The sequence below is a fragment of the Aplysia californica genome, unplaced genomic scaffold (genome assembly GCF_000002075.1).
Source record: "Aplysia californica isolate F4 #8 unplaced genomic scaffold, AplCal3.0 scaffold00211, whole genome shotgun sequence".
Taxonomy (NCBI): Eukaryota; Metazoa; Mollusca; class Gastropoda; order Aplysiida; family Aplysiidae; genus Aplysia; species Aplysia californica.
The window spans coordinates 768,519-788,391 of record NW_004797481.1 but is presented as its reverse complement, the minus strand read 5'-3'; the positions used below and the strand labels follow the sequence as shown (position 1 = coordinate 788,391).

The 19,873-nt window shown below is 38.9% G+C and overlaps 1 protein-coding gene across 2 annotated transcripts; it reads right to left on the bottom strand.

Moving 5' to 3' along the window:
- Window positions 1–6,896: 6,896 nt before the first annotated feature.
- On the bottom strand, window positions 6,897–18,549 carry LOC101861365 (sugar transporter SWEET1). 2 transcript variants are annotated; one of them, XM_005099392.3, is made up of 6 exons: window positions 18,056–18,549; window positions 13,635–13,712; window positions 12,229–12,352; window positions 11,367–11,522; window positions 9,395–9,514; window positions 6,897–8,318 (listed from the first exon to the last, which is right to left on the bottom strand). In XM_005099392.3, exons 1-6 carry the CDS (start codon window positions 18,121–18,123, stop codon window positions 8,133–8,135), a joined length of 732 nt encoding a protein of 243 aa, XP_005099449.1. In that variant the 5' UTR covers window positions 18,124–18,549; the 3' UTR covers window positions 6,897–8,132. The 2 variants fall into 2 exon arrangements, with proteins under 2 accessions (XP_005099449.1, XP_005099450.1); XM_005099393.3 differs by lacking the exon at window positions 12,229–12,352.
- Window positions 18,550–19,873: the final 1,324 nt, after the last annotated feature.

Sequence of the window (19,873 nt, the reverse complement as noted above, 5' to 3'; positions counted from 1 at the left end):
ATCTCCCCTTCTTCTTTTCGTGTTTGTTACTCTCTTGTAACACCTCTAATCTTCTGGCGCTCATATGACCTTATGCAGTTGCGAACGCCGTAATACCTCTACTAAAACTAAAATCCGCAACTGCAAGTGGGTGATAATGGCTTTGTTGGGTCCTCAGCAGTTTCCGGAAATACCGACACTGAACGAAAAGGCACTAATTTTTAAAAGAAGGACCTGCTGTAGTTATCAGAATTCTTTTTGAGCCAAAGTAACACAAAAGATTGTGCGGGTCGTTGGCGGGTGCTCTGGTGTGGTGTACTCCTTTCCTATCAAATACCTATCTTCCTTATTTCTCCTCTTTTTTGTGTGTATATAACACATCTATTCTTCTGCACTTATATGACCTTATTGTGTTGCAACTGCCATAAAACTTTTACTAAAAAAACCCAAAAGTTTATCTGTTATTTAACTTAGAACTGATGGCAACTGTGACGCTGCAAGTCAGTGTAAATGGTTTCGTCGGGTCCTCGGCAGTTTCCGAGATTTCCGGCAGATTTCCAAGGGGTAAATGTTGAAATGGTAAATTTTTTCAGCGTTTGTTATCGTTATAGCTTTTTCAAAAAGCCTTCCAAATATATTTAGCTTTCTGGTCTTTGTATCTATCATAATTCATATATGTATTACTCGTTTCTTAAAACTAAAAGTGCATCCCTGTTCCTAAGACTTTCCCCTGACAAGTGAAAGTTTAAAGTGCAGTAACAGGGTTAAATTCAGGCAGTTGAAGTGTACTGCTAGAGGTCCTACACTGTGCCTGAACTACAACAGGGAACTGCTGCTTTTTCTTTCCTAATCCTTACTATCATCATTTTCCTCTTCTTCTTTTGTATCATGTTTGTCACACTCTTGTGCCTTGATAGTTGAAGCAGACTTTGTGCTGTTGAAACTAGAGAGGTGAGCTGAGTAAGTAAGTCTGATTCCCTGTAAGGACTTCACTGTTGACATCCACCCCTTGGCGCTCTCGCTCTCATATGACCTTATGCAGTTGCGAGTGCTGTAAAACCTCTACTAAAACAAAACAAAACTTTTACTCTTTTAGGTGCAAGGTAAAAATTTCACGAGTCCAGATTTTGGTGCCGATATTTGTATTTGTAGGTTACGAGTTGCGTAAAAATGTTTTGACAGGGTGAAAATTGTTATGTTACAAGAGAAAGGGGAATTGTTTAGTTAGTGTTGATGATGGTAACGATGATGGTGCTGTAGTAATATTGGAAATGATGTGCATGTTAAAACGTACTTTATTTTTTTGTTTGGCGCTTACTGTAGATCCCCTGGGGGGCAGGACACTACCCTCATTCTCAACTCCTCACATAGAGTGACCAGAAATTTAAAAATAAGTCATCTTCATCCCTAGCATTTAATAAAAGTATACCGAAAAATCATGAGGGGGCCACTTGTGAGTGATGACATAGTTAGTGTGCTTGCAGTCCTACGTCTGGCACTGGATGATGATGATGAAGTGTTTTACGGCGCTCGCAACTGCATAAGGTTATATGAGTGCACAGGACACACTAAACATTTTCAGTTGGTAGGAAATCTGGAATTTTGATCGAGTGTCGGCCGAAGCCTACTCTTATCAATTTTGGACCACCAAGGGATCTTTAACGTGCGCAACTTGCACACGGGACACCCTAGATTTTTCGCCCTTGTCCGAAAAGGCCAGGTGTAGATCTTTCGTACCAGAAGATCAGGGGTGTGGCTGAAAGACAGCAGTAAGAAGGAGCCAAGGAGAGGCAATAGAAAGGCTGCAGGAAAAGTCAGGAGCCCAGAGGTGGGGGAAAAGAAGTTGAGGGGGGTAGGGGCAGAAAGCGGAGACGAAATCAGACGACAGAACATTGTTTAAACAAAGAAAGATGTGACACCCCAACAAGTGTTGCCAAATCAAAAGCATTTTTCGTAGTAAGCAAGTTGACATTCGGTCTGCTCTTACTCTTAACACTTTGCAGTAACACAGCCAGCAGTACAGAATACCATCTGGTCATCCAGCCAGGAGAGTGACTGCAACAGGCTTCTCGGGTCTGTCGCAGAACTGCATCAAGCGACTGTTACGGAGAATTTTCACTGTCGCATTATTGTGGCAAGTAACTGCAAAGTGTTAAAGATGTATTTCCGCAAAATGTATTGCACAATTTACAGTATGAAAAATCAACCAGACCAGTTCAAGTCAATATAAGAAATTTTGTATCATTCTTCAAAAGTATTTTATTGAGGCTTAATACAATGACTCTCACTCTAGCATAATGCACACAAAAAAGTGATAAATTTCACCCAACTACTGTATATATATATTAATGTATATTTTTTAAAAGCAATAACTTTATATGAAAGAGAAAGTAAACTCTATAGTGTTCAAGATATTCAATGATGCAATCAAGGCAGAGAGACATAATCAAGACTAAAAAGTTTCAAATAGACCAGGTAGGCCTACTTCCACAGTAAAGGGAGGTAACATTCCCACTCAGTAAATAGATTGATATCATATTTTATATTTCAAAAAAAGAAATGAGTTGACAAAGATTCTGCACCAAAAGATTCTTCCCCCCCCCCCCCTAAATCACAAAAAAAATGTAATTCATTAACTGCACAGATCATACACAATTAGAAAACCGTTCTTATCAGTACCGTGCTATTTTCAGGAATTACAAAATATTTTGAGATGAGAAAAAACTAATGACATTAATTAATGTAGCGAGAGATTTCCATCACTAATCGCAAGAGGTAGACTTAAGTGGGCAAGATGTAACATTTACTAAGACAACAATATCATCATGTACGGATATTTTCAGTTCATGACAGCATGCACAGGAGTATAGGCAAATATTGAGAATAAACTCAGTCCAGGCAGCTCAATGACTTCATTACAACAATGCTAGATCTCTCTTAAAGAAACATTGCCAAATCCACTATTATAATCAAAATATAAACAGAGACAAGCCCATTTTTTCATTTTGTCTCAGAGGTCCAGTTTCGTCAAGGCAATCAATATGAATATGGCACGTGCAGTAGCTAACGCTTTAAGTCTTGAAGTCATATAAAAGGACGTATAGTATTAGTATTTAAAGACAATCAAAGTACACAGCTAAAAAACAAATAACTACAAAAAATTCTTGTACAAGAAAAATTTACATATGGGACTAGAGAGCACCGTGCAAGATAAGTTTTAAGTATTTTCAATAATCACCCAGGAAAGTAAGACTACAAAAAAAAATTATAGATAAAATGGCATCCACATCTTTGATTTTGTATCACAAAAATACTTTTCTTAAACAGTACATACAGTGGAATCCGTTCAAACCGAAATATGAGGGACCGGCAGACTTTCTGAGAAAAAAAATTGGGAGATTTAAGTGGACTCCACTATATATTAATTTAAAGGCCAGCTGATTTACACACCAACAAGGTCAGCCTATATTCAGCACAGTCTCTTCACTGGTTTCAGGTGACAAAATCATCACAATTAACAATTTCATAAAACATATTTTGAAAGAAAATTAACCAAGAAAGTAAATTGAGCAAGTGCACATGTTATTGTACCCACATCATAAAAATATAGATTGACGGTGCAATGGCAACAAATGATTCTCTGCACTTTGCCCAGAATATTTTCCGGTAAAAAGATCACATCAATAAAAACTTGGGGGTAAAGACAAAGATTTGGTGGTGAAGAAAACACAACACAGTAAAATAGCACATACAGTTGGATGGATAAGTATCATATTGAAAAACCACAATGAAAGAGAAAAAAAAATGAACAAACAGACCAGCAGGCCTATGGACTCAACCATACATACCTAGTGTAAGGAAAAGGCAAAAACACGTATCACAGAAAGAAACAGGCTTGGGAGAGAAGTAAGACTGAACAACTTCACTCTGAGCAGCACCATAAATGGTCCAGCAGATAGTGATCACAAAATGGAAAAGAATGGCAAGCAATGTCCGGGTGTCCAGTTTATTTTAAATAGATCACTGGGCTATGTCCTTAGAAAGACGTGCGAGTCCAAACACAAAAGAACAGAGGCTGCACCTCAACAACAAGAAATGACAAGCTGTTTGAATGTGCTATAATGGTGTCATGACTATGAAAGTCACCGAGTCACTGTAGGAAAATCTCTTTCCAGGGAAAATAATGCCCTCACTATGTCTTTCAACTGCCTTCCATTATCTCAATTAACTACAATGGTGTCCAGGTAACAGCACCTTTGATGAGGCAACCTCCTCCTTACAGCCCCCTTTAACAGTTAATAGCAACGACTTCCTCTCCGTTGCAATAAATTATAAATAGTTCGATGTGGAACATTTTTTTCAAGATTAAAAAACAACAACACCGACACTGGTCTATAATTTCAGCAGGTGTGCATCCCTTCTCTCTTGTTTATAGTGAAAAACAACTGCTGGAACCAAAAATGCAGAGAGGGGAGAAGTCTCTGCCACTGTGCATAACATTACCATTGATCACTTTCTGAATATATGAAAACATCATCAAGTCCTGTGGTTAAGACCCACATGCTTGCGCGCCCATGTGCGCATGTGGGGGGGGGGGACAGGTGAGTATTATCATTACCGTTGAAGTTTACAGCACATCCCCCCCCCCCCACCCCCTTGAAAATTCAGTTAGCAACGTCTGCCTAACAGCAACCAAAGCCTGCTTCCCAAGGGGGTTGCTGTTAGGAGGACAACACTGTGAAATGATATGCTTGCCCAGCTCCTAGGACCATCAATGGACAAGAGCACACAACAACATGGTGTTTCCATCAACGAATGAAACTGCTTGAACAATCAGAAAAGCTTGTAAACAAATTGTTGTAACATAAAAGAAAAAAAAATTACAAATCGAATAGAAGTTTCCAACAATTAAATTAATCTTGTGTAGCGTGTCCTAGTTTAGTTTTAGTAAAACTTTTACAGCACTTGCAACACAATGAGGTCATATAAGTGCCGAAGAATAGATTACGTGTTACGAGAGAGCAACATACACAAAAAAGAAGGAGGGGAGATAAGGACGACAGATGTTTGATCGGAAAGAAGGAGCAAACCACATCAGAGCACCAACCAACCACCCACTGTCCCGTGTCCTGTCTTGACAGAGAGATGATAGGGACAACTGTATATTGTTAAGATTTGGACACAACCATGAATGCTTTAGTAGAAGTAGACCCCAATTCATTTCCACTGACCAACAGTTCTCTATCATGATGAACGCTTTCTTACAATCGCACGGCCTTTTCAGGGAGATCAAATCAAACTGTCAAACACTGTTCAGCAAAAACTCTTCACACCTTCAAATATAAAAAAATGACTGAAACCCTGTTCATATGACATGATCTATATCAAAGGCACTGAACTGTATTGTAAGAACAGTGTGGAAGGAGGGCAACAGATCGACTTTGACTTAGACACAAAAACACCTAAAATGACATGACCTCTGCAGAGGAAACTTGGGAACAGGCAGCAGATTGTCAGTCACAACTACGAGAATAGTGAAGTCAAGACCAGTCCCAAGATAAAAAAAGAAAGACTTACAGACAGCAAAAATAGATCCTCAGTATCTAAAGACACAATAGATGATGAAACAAAGCAAGACCATCAATCCTTTCACTGCAACGGCCATTTCCTGGCACGCAAAGGCCTCATTAGCATCATGACTCGCCATCAGGGAACCAAAAAAAAAGACAATATTCCGGCACAAACACCATAGTTTGCAGGGACAAAACAGCACACATTTCAAGGTGGGATGACATGGAAAAACAAATCAGTATGCATCAACATCAGGGGAAAATCATCTTAAAACAGATGGAAATCAATAAGGCTTTTGTGGATGTAAAAGAAAATATCTGACCCATCCCCTTTCACTTCTGATAACAATTGCTTTCATAAAGTCTTAAAGGATTAAAAAGGCACTTCAGAGCAGAAGAAAATTACTGTCAAAGAAGGCAGTCTCAACCTTCAGGCACGATAAGAAGATGTACCTCCTTGTTCACATTTTTTCAACTTAGCACCTCTTTCATGTAGTAGGGGGTTATTTCTATTTTTAGATGAGAATAGTATCCCTATTTGACGCAAACTGTCATTTTAAACCCACTAGGCAAGGCCTACGGGTAAGAGCAAAGAAGAACAAAGCCAAAGGTAAAAAAAAAAAAGAAGTCACAGATGACATATATATATATATATATATATATATATATATATATATATATATATATATATATATATATATATATAATATCCTCAATTAATCAAAGTAAAAATGTTTACATGTGATCTTCAATCAGTTACTAGATGGGTGGTACCTCCCACCTGTGCTTTTTTCTTTAAAGCTAAACCTATCCGTACGCCCTGTGGTCATTTTGTACCCTGGGGTTGTAATCTTCACATTTTAGAATACTTCTAGTACGACGATCTCTTTGAAATTTTCAGTATTTTTCAAAAAATCATTTTGACAGACAGCTATGCAAAGCCTACAGATCGGATTAACGAGTAAATTTCCTCTTTGGAAAGTGGTGGCACAGAGTTCCCCACGTTGTATGGATACGATAGTAAAACATGACGTACAGGTAGGGTTAAACCACATGTTTTACAGTTTAAATTTGAAAATCAAAAAGAGCTTTGTCCATAACATACATTGTAGTGGCACGAAGTAGAAAGGCTGTAAAAATGGGGTGGTTATCGTTCAACAAACAGCAAATGTAGCTGCAGCGGTAATTACTGTAAATATGAAAAAAAGAATTGACTATGATCTTTTCAGCCATGCAATAAAAAAGTGAAATAAGAATTCAGAGAGAGGAGGGATGGGGGGTCTAAAGGATTCTAGTTAGACATAATATTATATTCATCAATAAAGATAAAAACTTTAAATTTTTTTAATACATACACCCGCACAGTAAGCATGGTCCTACATTTAGCAAGTTTATAATAAAAAGTCATTTGTTGTATTGAACCACTCAAATTGCTTCTTCATTATGTCTCCATCGAAAGAACTGTAGGCTTATTTTCCTCAAAAAGAAAGCCAAACTGCTGCCTCATTCAAAGATCCGCTCGTATTACACATTTCTCAAGATCAAAGGGCAGACCATTTCTTCTTCAAAATATATCAAAGAACCTAATGAAGGAAATGTAATACAAAAATCAGAATCAAATAATGACCCAAATCAAAGGCAACAAAAGAAGGTGTTGGACCCCTTATAAAAAAATATTCACAAAATTTTGCTTTCTTAGATTGGCCCCAATTGTCAAAGTACGGACAGGTTCATTGGACATCATTTCGAGTGTATCTTTCAGGACTAGACATGGCATCAAAAGACATTTTATCAAACATAAAATAAAAAGTACAGAAATATTCAACTTGGAGTGAAAGAAAAAATGAAGAGGAGAGATGAAAGCCTACATGAAGTGGAGTACACAGCCGTCATTGTAGAAGTGCATCAAGTCCATGCCACTCAGTGGAGGAGACTAGAACGAACTATTAAAATAAAAGGAAATTCACGCATTATATCAATCATCAAAATGAAAAAGAAAATGAGGAAAGTGACTTTTGACAAAATATCTTCAGATACACATAATATGGATTTTTTTTCAACACATTTTACTGGCCCACCACAAACTGACACAACACTTTACTCAAAACTCCCTCACTCAGCAATTATTGTCATACTCGAATATAGCTGAAAATGTAAAAATGCTACAGATTTTAACTGTGTAAGTAATTCTGGGTGCAACATCGTTTATTCCTGATCATTATATTGATCTTCTTTATCAAACCCTCCACCTACTACTGGTGAAACCACTGAATATGAATTACCGGTACGTAAGTAATCATGGGTGCAACATAGTTATTTCATGATCATACATTTATCTTCTATATCTAACCTTCCACCCAAAAAAGATGAAAACACTGAAGATTATAGTGTGTGCCTTAAACCATTTTCAGAATAAAGATCGTTATAAAAGCTATACAAATAAGACATCATGCCATTTAACTTTTCGAAAAATTGATTCTATTCCGTGATAGTTTCCAGATTTTTTCCAATAATAAATCACATGCCACTGATTACAAGCAATGACAATTTACCATGTCTATAAACCCAAAAGACAAAGTTTTATTACATTCTCTGCCGCAGACCATCCCTGGAGGAGACACGGTAGACCTCTTCATGAAATTCTGTGGCCTTGTCTCCTCCTCGAACTTTGGAGAACTCGGTGGTGGTCGATTTTTTGGGTCCAGATCGGTACAACAACATGAGGAAGAACTTGATGCCACTCACGACCAGCCCTATAATGCACGGCAGCTGAACATGGAAGATAAAAAATAAAAAAGTAATCATGTTTTAAATTACCGTAAGTAAAAATTACCTCAACATATTTCTACGAATATTCCCTGAATTTGCTAAAAATCTTTCCTGTATTCAGCTCGTTGAAGTTAACAAGGTTCACATTCTCCGACATGAAGGCTACTTGGAGAAACAATGAAAACATTTTTTAAAATATTTAAACAGCGTTAATGAATAATACATCTAATTTACAGTTTTACAAATTCTTAAAGATGGATATGAATTGACAAAAGTCAATTATAGAAGTGTGCATGAATGACAGGGTAAAGATACAAACTTGGATCATAAAGGAAAAAAGGAAAAAAAAAGTCTTTAGTTTGTTAGTTATAGTAGAGTTTTTACGGTGCTCGCAACTGCATAAGGTCATATGAGTGCCAAGGGGTGGATGTCAACAGAGAAATCCTTACAGGGAATCAGACTTACTCTGCTCACCTCTCTAGCTTCAGTAGCACAAAGTCTGCTTCGACTATCAAGGCACCCCGGTAATACCAGGTCACAGGAGTGTGACAAACATACAAAAGAAGTAGAGGAAAATGATGATAGTAAGGATTAGGAAAGAAAAAGCAGCAGTTCCCTGTTGTAGTTCAGGCACAGTTATGAGCGCGACATTGTTAGATCAGCCCATTTACAATTCTACTGTGCACTAGAACGAGAATTGTCCCCCCTTTGGGCGGTGAAAAAAAGTCTAGCCTATGGACAGAAAGATAGAGTGAGAAGAAAAAAGAAGTTTACCAACAGCAACTAAACTGATTATGGCAGAGTCGGGAGTCTACAGTGACTTGGCATGATAAAGTAAACACAGCCCTGGTTACATAATAGGAAAATACAGATGCTTTAAAAAGTAGAAGAAGCAGACAAAGGACCAAATCATTGAGCTCACTATGAGACAAAAGAAACATTGCCATTTACATCAGGACAATAGCAACAATTTGGACAAAAGCAGAAAGAAGAGATCACGCCAGAGCAGCCAACAATCACCCTCCGTAACTTCTGACATAAATAGTGCCAAAATAAATATGCAATAAGCCACTTACATATATGTTGACGTCTTCCACCAGCACTCCGTAGAGGTACCACACAGAGGCACTCAGAGTGCCTCCCAGCAACAGAGACAGGTCACAGCTAGCAGCAGACTTTTCTCTCACCATGGTCAGCTGAGGAGAGAGCAACAATGGTGAAGACATTTCCACCCGGTATCAGCTCTTTAAGTTAAAATGTAAATGGTTTTCCTTTTTACGCCATCTACAAAATCTAATTCATTTACGAGGCCGGCTTTGAAAGGGATACCACATTCCTGCAGAAAAACTGAGATACAAGAAGGTTACTCTATTAAAAATTATTCCCACTTGGGAATCGAACTTGGGTCTCCTGCGCGCTACAGCAAAGTGTGTAACAACTACAACACAGACAGTATCAGCTCTGAGTTGAAGAAACACTTGCTGAGTTGGAGTCCCCCGCTGGTCAGCCCCATAAACACCCCAATTCCCCAGAACAGATCATGAAAAAAAAACAAAGAGAAAAAAGTGGAGGTTGTAGTTTAAGGAGAGTTTGCAATAGAATGGCCACATTTCACAGAAAAAAACTTAATTATGAAATACTGTAACACTTCAGAGAAAAAGAAGCACAAGGTAGAATCAAAACCCTACAGGAACACACTGAAACAGAATTAAGCAAGACAACAGCACAAATAACTGCAATAACAACAGGTTTTCAGAGCTCTTGGAAGAATATTTAAGAGATAGGACCTCAGAATTTAACATCCATCTTCAACAGAACTGAACCAAAAGGAAGGAAAAATCTGAGTAAATTGCCTTTCCCAAGGAAATAACGTCAAGCAGAGCTGAGCATCAAACCCCTGAAACCGCAATCTCATGATTACGAGCCCAGTCCTACAATCACTGCAAGAATATGGAAAAAGAAATATTTAAAACACTAATACATAAAGAGAGAGAGAGTTTGTTTGATTTTAGTAACGGTATTTATGACACCTGCAACGCAAATAGGTCGTAATTGTCGTAGATAACACACCAAAAAAGGAGAGATTAAGATGATAGATGTTTGATACAAAAGAAAGAGCAAACCACACCAGTGCATCCCCCAACCACCCACAGAGAGATGCCAACACAGATCATCTCAAAGGATGAATACTCGTTGATTATAACAAACGTCATAATTTCTTGGACAGAGTGTTATCCTGAGACTGAAAAAAACAGGGCGAATTTAAATGTCACAAATTCAAGTTAGTGTCAGATTATGATTAGTCAACACCTTTTTCATACTTTCTATCAGCAAGCATTAAGTTATTCATACTCTTTTTTACATCTCCTGTGGATGTTGTAATCATAATTTCTCTTAATTTTCTTTCTTCATGCTTAACCCATATCTCACTCAAATTTAAACACTAAGGTGGTAACTTTTGAAAGTAGGCTTACATGTGACCAAGCAGACAAACAAATACAATCACGAAGGGAAAGGTAGAGAGTAAGAGAGGAAAACAGTGACCTTAAAGAAAATAGAATGGGAGGCTAGTAGTCGACCCCGAATACGCTTCAGTGCAGCAGATCGGCAACATAGCAAACAGAGAAAGATATTTACATAGTGAACATCCAAGAACCTGTGTCTGGAAGAGACCCATTGAGATACAATGATAAAGATGATGATGACAAACATAAATACAAAAACAACTTCAACACCACTATGATCAATTCACCAACTTACGGACAAACACAAGTGGAGAGTGGTTTATACTACTCTTTACAAAAAGAACTCCACAATAAAGGGGAAAAGTGCATACTTCAGAAGACAAAAGTGGGGAGTTCAAATTCCTCTATTTTTGGGGTTTCTCAGAGTTGCAAAACAGCTCACAAATCAAGATAAGCCCTTTCTCCTTATAAGAAATAAGAACAACATCTTTTGTTCTTAGAACAGAAAATCAATCAACATTCATCGTTTAGCATCTGAGTGACTTAGTTGACTCAAACATTCAAACTTGCATCTAATACTCACAATGTCAAGAGCTGGGATGAGATAGGCAACCACGCACCAGACAATGAGAAAAACTCCCAAGGTAGAAATTACATCTTTCTTCGGCACTGACTCGAGGTAGAGCAGATGGCCCCAGTACAAGAGAACAACCGACATCAGCTTGACCAGCGGCAAAGTCTGAGGACATTGTTTGTTGTTTCATCTGTTAATAATGCCACAAACTGGAGCTGTCATAAAGACTAAATGCCGCATCTCCTATAGAATTATCATTTAATGCTACATTCCCCTGTAAAATATGAGGGACATTCAATTTGAAATTCTTCAAACAATAACACAACTGATTTTTGGCTTATTTTTGTACTAGGATGTTGAGCTATTTTTCTTTCACTAAATTGTTGCTTTCAAAGGTACTCTTATTCTTTTGTTATGCCTCAACTCATATCATGAGAGCATAGTTAATGCTGGAGGTAAAGGTCGGTGAGGGGGCTGGATACGGTTATCAGCTCCATAAGTTTCATCCCTTTTAACAGGAAATAGCTGTAGCAAATAATGTGAATCCAATCATATAGCAGTGTTATTTGGTGCAAAATTCTCATGTATTAGAGGATTAACCTCTTTTTCTTTCTATTTCAATATCTTTAATTCCTATTTCAATGTGAATTTTACTTTTGAAAAAGATTTCAAAACACAAAATGAAGGAATACATTATGAACCTGCAGAGCACAATACACTCTAAATCTTAATTTTCCTTGAGATAATGCAGAGTCACTAAAAACAGTCAATAAAAGTACACACAAAAATGGAAAGGCTGACATTTCCTCAGTAATCCACTACTCCTGGAAAACTGTGAGGCACACTAACACAGGAAACACGCTCACACTACCTTGGATTTGCTGACCAGGATGTACACACTGATATACAGGCCCCACACAAGTACTGCTACAACGTTGATGAGAATGAGCACTGAATTTTTTATGACCAACCCATACTGCAGGCTCACAGTGCTCCTGAAACGTGCAACGACATGCAAAACTGATGAAACAATCTACTTACTACCAAAACAAAAATGAGCTCTGAATAAACACCATGCAAGAGTCCAACTTTTGGAAAAGAAGAAATGCCCTTGACATATTACAGCTATGTGTAATTTTCGTTTATTAGTTCAGTCTATTTTCACTAAAATTTAATCAAGAAACAGAATCTTGGTTTTTACAATTAAATGTGGCCTATGTGAAATTACCAAAATATTCCTTCTAAAATATTCATTTAAGTCAAAGAAAGAAAAAGGACACAATGACAGAATAAAGAGAAAAGGGCCAGCAAAGACTTTTAACCTTTTGACACGGAAGTAAAAATGCACAAGTATCTTATTTTCATACCTTACACAAGTTATATTATTCTATCAATCTAAACTTTTATAACCAGTTAACAAAAATAAAAGCTTGCTTCGTCTTTAAAAAAAATTTTTTACAAACCAAAGGCACCAAGACAAGTACATTAAAATTTTAAGACTAACAGAAAATGGAAAATGCCAAACCATTGAATATATACATGTACAATAATTCACAAAGGCAGAAAAAACACACACAATTAGTCATTTTTATCCAGTCACAACAGTAGGCTACCTCTCTTTTACACTCCTCTACTAGTTTTACATGAACAACACACAAAAAGTAAGCATGACAAACTAATAACATCGTCAATAAGTCTGCTGTGCAAAAGTGGGTGCTTCTTTAAAATTTTTTTCAAGAATGTCACCCATGAAGGAACGTGGCATCTCCTCCTCCCCCCCCCCCCCCCCCCCCCCAACAAACTGAAGAGTTTATAAATCATCCACTGTCCTCTGTATGCGATATATTGCACCTGATTGCCTTGTCTTCTCAACCAAAAAAATTTTTAAGCACTCGAGATAGTTTTCATTAAGTCAGCAACGCAAAAAAATCACTTTTTCCAAATGTATAGGTTGTTTCATCGCTTTCAGCTGATATTTTCAAAATGGCTCACACACACGCATACATGCACACTGGCAGGCACACATTCATCCACACATCCACAAACACAAGCACGCACACACGCACCCACAAATGCATGGATGTAAGCACACACGCATGACTATTCTTTTCAAGTCGTTATTGTTCCAATTTGAGCTCACTAGATTTCTACACACTACAGATGCACACAGCAAAACAATGAAACTGGGAAAACATCATGCAAGAAAGCAAGAAAAATTATCTTAATCTAATAGTAAAACAACATGCAAAACAACAGAAAAAAAAAAAAAAAACTCACACAAAGGCTGATATCAGGAAAAGGAGGTAAGGCACATTTCTTGTGCTTTTTTGCTTGTACATATTGATACATATGGGTCTGTGGAAACAAAACAAGATATTCATTGTCATGAGTTCTATTTCTGACATGGGTGCAAGTGTATTTCAATTTTATTTATATCAACAAGCATGCTGCTAAACCCCATTCTGTCAGCAATAAGGTTGATCGGGTTATCGAGCTCACTTTGACTTATCCTTCGACTTGCATCATCAGGGGGAACTGAAAGCAGAAAATGTCAAGATCTTTCTATGACCCTCTTTCTGACATCACAGAGTTTTTTTGCAGACAAACCAATCCATTCTTTGATGTCGTCGGACAAGCTCTTTCTTTGTCGTCCTCTTTTTCGACTGCCTGCAACAGCACCTTGTATGATGGTTTTAGCAAGGCTTTCATACCGGGCTGTGTGTCCAAACCAGGCAAGTATTATTTTTACTGTAGCTAGTAGTGGTTCATGTAGTCCAACTTTATTTTTAATCGTTATCCATACATAACCATTAAAATTTGTATTGTGGTCGAAGAGATACCTTAAATTATTATTTTCTGAAAATTCCCATAAAAAAAGATACGATCTTTCTTTTGGCTTCAGTCAGAACATCTAGGATTAACAGCCATATTATAATGTAGATCTAAGCAGATCAAAAGGATAAAATCCCCACGGGATCAATAAAATGTAAATTTCATTGAATTAATTTTGATATAAAAGTATAGTTTGAATATGATTCGGAAGCACACTATGGTGCTGTTCAAGATTTTGTTAAGTTTGGGCATGGTGGCTGTTGCTTTTATGATTCTGACCTCAACTTCACATGAGCATGGTCTGTCTTTCGTTATCAACAAACCGAGATATTTTAATTCATAGACTTCTCCCACTTTCTCATTGCTCTTGGTTATTTTAGCTTGGCTTCCTTTGATGGTCTTGATCATGACTTTTTACTTTTCTGTGCTCACTTTCATTCCAAACAATTTGAAGCATTGTTGTTCAATTTGGTTGTCACATCCTTGTAGAAGTTCATGTCATCATAATTGGAGCCCGCAATGAGGTCTGTATATCATCTGTGGTTTGGGGGTAGCTGTTAACCCATCTATGTGAGCCCTTAGTGGTGCAGATGGTCAGAGTGGTATGGCTCAATCAAGTGGTGCTCAGCACCGAAATGTTTTGGGTAGTCAGAGGTGCAAAATTAATTAGGCCAATGCCCGCGCCCTGCTGACCATACATATGACCATCCTAGAAAAAAATTCCTAGAATCATTGTTACATGCCGAGAAGGGGTGGCATTGGTTGATTGTGTTTATTCCCCTGTCTACGCCTGAATTTTTTTCTGGCTCCCTTGCAATTCCCTCTTAAGTCTTAGACAGGTTCAACTAGATCTAAATTGTCCACAACGTTCACCTGTGCAAAACAACCACTCTTCACCTCTAAAAAAGGTGGCCATCCAGGACAATTTCGACTATACATCAAGACTGACAATGAGGGGAGAAACCAACAGAGAAGAACAGGGAGACAGACAGAGAGTGAGTGTGTGTGTGTGTGCGTATGTGAAAGAGAGAGAGAAAGACAGAGAGCAATTAAAGAAAGAGAGGGAGAGCAGAGAGAGAGGGATATACATATATACAGTGGAAACAGGGATGGTGGGAGTAGAGAAAATGTCCTGTTATATCCAATCCCTTTTAAATCAGAAATGCAAGGAAAGTAAGCATTTGTGGACTAATCCAGCTGTACTTATTCGTGGGTAGTTTCCCTTGCCACAAGTACCCATGAACAATGGTTTTGGCACCAACTTTCTCCTTGCCTCCTTAAACCACATCAGAAGAGCTTGGTCCCCAGCATCTGCATCGGGTAGTCTCATCTTCTTTCCATCCAGAGCAAACTTCGAATTGGAGTATTATGCTGCCACTATCTTCTCTCTATCCTTGATAATGATGCGATTCGACCCTTGTGGAATGTCGAACTGACGACAAATCTCTGCAAGTGAGGCTTGCTTTTTGTAAACAGCCTGGATTATTTCATGTTTTCTGTCAATTGAAAAGCATTTTCTCTTGCGCTTGACATTGTTGGTGACACATTATGAGGGTGGGTAGCTAGGTTTCGGGCTAGATCGAGGTCTGCAGCACACAGCAACCTCTCTTACTTCACATGTGTGCTTGCAGTGGCATGGCTTGCGTGGGCTTGCTCCATCACTGCATTACACTCTCTCTCTCTCTCTCTCTCTCTCTCTCTCTCTCTCTCTCATACTTTTTACACATTGTTAACGAGCCTTTGTCCCTGCTATAAGCGGTTGGGCTTCGATGATGCCCCGTTATAGACGATACCTTTTAATAGAGACAAAGAGTAGGAAAAAATGATGATTTAAAAAATCCCTGTTATTACTGGGCCTATTATATGGTTTCCACTGTATATGGAGAGAGAGAGAGAGATGGAGAGAGAGAGAGAGAGAGAGAGAGAGAGAGAGAGAGAGAGAGAGAGAGAGAGAGAGAGAGAGGGGGGAGAGATAGAGAGAAAGAGAGAGAGAGACAGACAGACAGAGAGAGAGACAGACAGACAGAGAGACAGACAGGGAGCAATAAGAGAAAGAGAGGGAGAGCAGAAAGAGAGGGATATATATGGAGAGAGAGAGAGAGAGAGACAGAGACACAGAGAGAGAGAGAGAGAGAGAGAGAGCAGGGGGGGGGGTAGCTGCTAGTCCTACTTAATGGCAGCTACAGCCAGGCTAGCTGCATTTATAATAATGATGGTTAGACTGACAAATTTTATAGCAAAAGATAGGCCAACTGAATTGTTTATAATACATTTTTAGTCTGCAATGAGTCGAAACCAAAAGGTACCTTACTGACAGTGTATGTATTTTAAACCTGAAAATTACTACCTGTGTAGCCTACTCAACACGTTTCGGTCAATATGACCTAACCTAAGGACGTACTTAAGACAAGACAGACTGCTATTTTATAGCCACTATGGGGAGAGGGAGAGAGAGAGAGAGAGAGAGAGAGAGAGAGGGGGTGTAATCGAGAGAGAGAGAGAGAGAGAGAGAGAGATGTAATCGAGAGAGAGAGAGAGAGAGAGAGGGGGGGGGGGAGGAGCAGACAGACAAACAGCTAGACAGGCAGAAAGAAGAAGGAAGTGGTTATTCTCACCCCGGGAGAGAATTTCTATGTCCCGCTATTCTCACTCCCTTGTTTTACCCATATTACCCTAGAGGGATCAGGGCTGAGTTTACCGGAGCTGATGCTCCACAGGATAGTGTTTGTGTCCGAATAGTCAGTCAGGGTTGTCAATTAGGAGAGTCAAATCCCAGAAATTTGGCTCTTTAACTTTTGGATTGCGTCTGGCCAAGAGAATTTCATTTGGCTCTCTGGCTCTTTTTTGGCTTCAAACTCCAAATGTTCAAGAAGAAGGGGACAGAAGAAGCAAGAAAAAAGAAAAAGAAAGAATAAAAGAAAAAAAATTAAAGTGAAGACCTTGGATTGCTTTTATTAATAAAATTATTAAACTAGATCTAGTTAAAATACGAACGCTCTCGCCTATTTTGGTATGAATAATTTAAACCCTTCTACCGTCATGCAAGTGATATAGGCTATAAGCCTCGTGCTCGTGTCTCGTTACGTTCGTAAACGCTCTCTGTTCCTTGAACCACAATTTATAGGTGCAGGCAGAGAGGCCCATAAACAACAAATTGTCTGGCCGGCGGCCGTCCAGTGCAGTAGCGTCGGTAGTGAGACATAATATAATTTATTTTTTACTGGAGAGGCAAACAATATTTTTACATTATTATATTTTATTTGTTTTTCATTTAATTGAGCAAAGATCTGGTCAAGATGATCATATCAGATCTATATATCTGTTTCAAAAGTTTGCATTGTAATTTTCCCCCATATCCTGACTTTAATTCAGTAAGAGCGCTCCCTCATCTCATGGGATGGAACGCTTGAAGCAGGCCGAACTATTATTATTTTACTTTTTACATATATCTAGATCTAGATCTAGAAATCTAGATCTAGATCTAGATCTAGCTACATCACAGTCTTTGTCCAGTGGGGGGGGGGGGGGGTGAGAATAGCGGGTCATGAGTTATTCTCACCTGGGATGAGAATGTAGATTCAAGGTGGCCCTGACAGAATTGGGGAGGGGAGGGGGGGGTGAACTGTGAGTGTGAGCTGAGACTGAGTGTGGTGAGGGATAGTGTCAGAGGCAGAGACACAGCAGAGACAGGCTAAAGGGGTCAGCGGAGGTGCTCGGGTCGGGAACGTGCATGTTCGAGGACATGATGTTGATCTAGAATCTAGATCTAGATTCTAGACCTAGATCTAGAATCTAGATTAGATGTAAATGTGCGTATTATTAGCGGCCTAGTAATGTGTGTGTAGGCAACAACTTAAACAACTCACGATCCTGATCCTATCATCACAAAAGTGACAACAACAGTCGCCCATTCGACTATGGTAACGAAATCCATGGCTTGCCTAATAATATGGTTCGCAACCGTAGTAAAAGACTAATCGGTAGGCCTAGTCTAGATCTAGATTCTAATCTCTCAAGTAGATCTCTGTCGACGTCACCACTGCTTCGCTTCGCAGGCGCTTTTCAGTTTTCAGTGCTTTCGACGTTCGAGGTCACACGTCCACGGCACCTCGAGTTTGAGGATGCACAGTGCACAGACAGGCCGGCGAAATTTCTCCAGACTCGGGTGACGTCTCAGTAGTCTCACTGTTGATTATTCGAGAGATAGCCTAGATCTACTCTTTCGTGCCGTCAAACAGATTCGAGCTCTTCCGGACATATAGATCTATGCCTTCCTATTCTAGATCTATCGATCGCTCAAGGCTAGCCTAGGCCTAATTCACTTTGGTCTTGTTTTCAATTAGATCTAGAGTCTAGCCTAGGCTAGGCTAGACTAGGCTAGATTAGATCTTGATCTACGGAAGGCTCTCTGTCGTTCTAAACCATATAGTTTTGGTACATACATATAGGAGGCCTAGTATAGATTTTCGGGTGTCGATGCTCAATGTCAGGCGCCGAGACTTGAATTTCCTTGTTGCACATGTAATGTGAACATTGTGTATGGCTACAAATATGCTGTCTTGCAACCCATAAATAATCATAGTGTGTGTAGGCAGTATTGACCTAAAACAAGAGAAACGTGAAAACTGTCTTGGTCTTGAGACGTTGAGACCAGGCCTATTACAACAGCAAAACTATTCTAAGTTTTCAAAAGTGTTTGCTTCGACCATTTATCTGTTGTTGTTATTTTTTTCAGCAAAGAAACTTGTTCATTCAAAAGAAAGGGGACAAAGAATTATTCATTTTTATTTAAGGGAAGAGGCTGGTGAGGAGGCGAATTGTGACCATCATGCAAGTGCAAGGCAATCCTCGGGTTTGTGGGCGTGGCGTGAAGAGCAGACTGATTCCTGAACTTCTTAGGGTCCCCCTTTCCTGTGTAAGGTCAAAAGGTTAGGAGGAATCCCCATAAGTTTATTTTTAGGTTTGGATCGTACCAAGTCAAATACGAAAAAGGGAGTAACAGAGTTGGCTATGACACAGCAGAATGGCTGCGGTCGATCCTTGTGCTGAAAAGAGAAATAAACTCTCTCTCTCTCTCTCTCTCTCTCTCTCTCTCTCTCTCTCTCTCTCTCTCTCTCTCTCTCTCTCTCTCGTTGGAAAATCTATATTTAACCGAGTATCCTCGTGTCACCTTTCTGCTGAAAGTTGTATACCTTGCCTCCTATCTACTCCATACCCTGGTTGACCCTGGTAGACAGTAGCCTGTGTCGCTGAAAATCACCGTAACTGTGTCGACTTTGCCGTTAAGAAGTAAAATAATTGCAAACATAACTAGATGTACTAGGCTACAGTAACAGTTGTGGATGAACCCATGCATATTTGTAAACTAACATAAAAATCTATTTCAATCTTTGGGTGGGAATTAGATCATTATGATATCAACCAACCAGGAAGTGAGCCCATTTATTTGACAACTCATTAAAAGGTTAAAATATAGTTACGGTAATCTTTATGTGTAACTAATGTGCACCTGAAATGTATAACATTTATAAGCAAATTTGAGCCTTCCATTCGGAACTTACTCGACCTATAAAGCACATCGGGGGCGTCTCCACTCCCTCTCACTATCTCAGTGGGCAATGTAGGGTCACCGTGACATCAGGTGAAAAGGACGGTTTTAACATATTTCAATTTAGGGGGGGGGG

Bases quoted from the DNA above. Each gene is read 5' to 3' on its own strand.
- LOC101861365 (XM_005099392.3), bottom strand. From the start codon at position 18,123: ATGGATTTCGTTACCATAGTCGAATGGGCGACTGTTGTTGTCACTTTT. The intron at 11,523-12,228 runs GTAGTGTGAGCG...CAATGTCCTCAG, and splicing joins TCCTGGTCAGCAAATCCAAG to ACTTTGCCGCTGGTCAAGCT. The intron at 8,319-9,394 runs GTAAGTGGCTTA...TTCCATGTTCAG, and splicing joins TGGAAGACGTCAACATATAT to CTGCCGTGCATTATAGGGCT.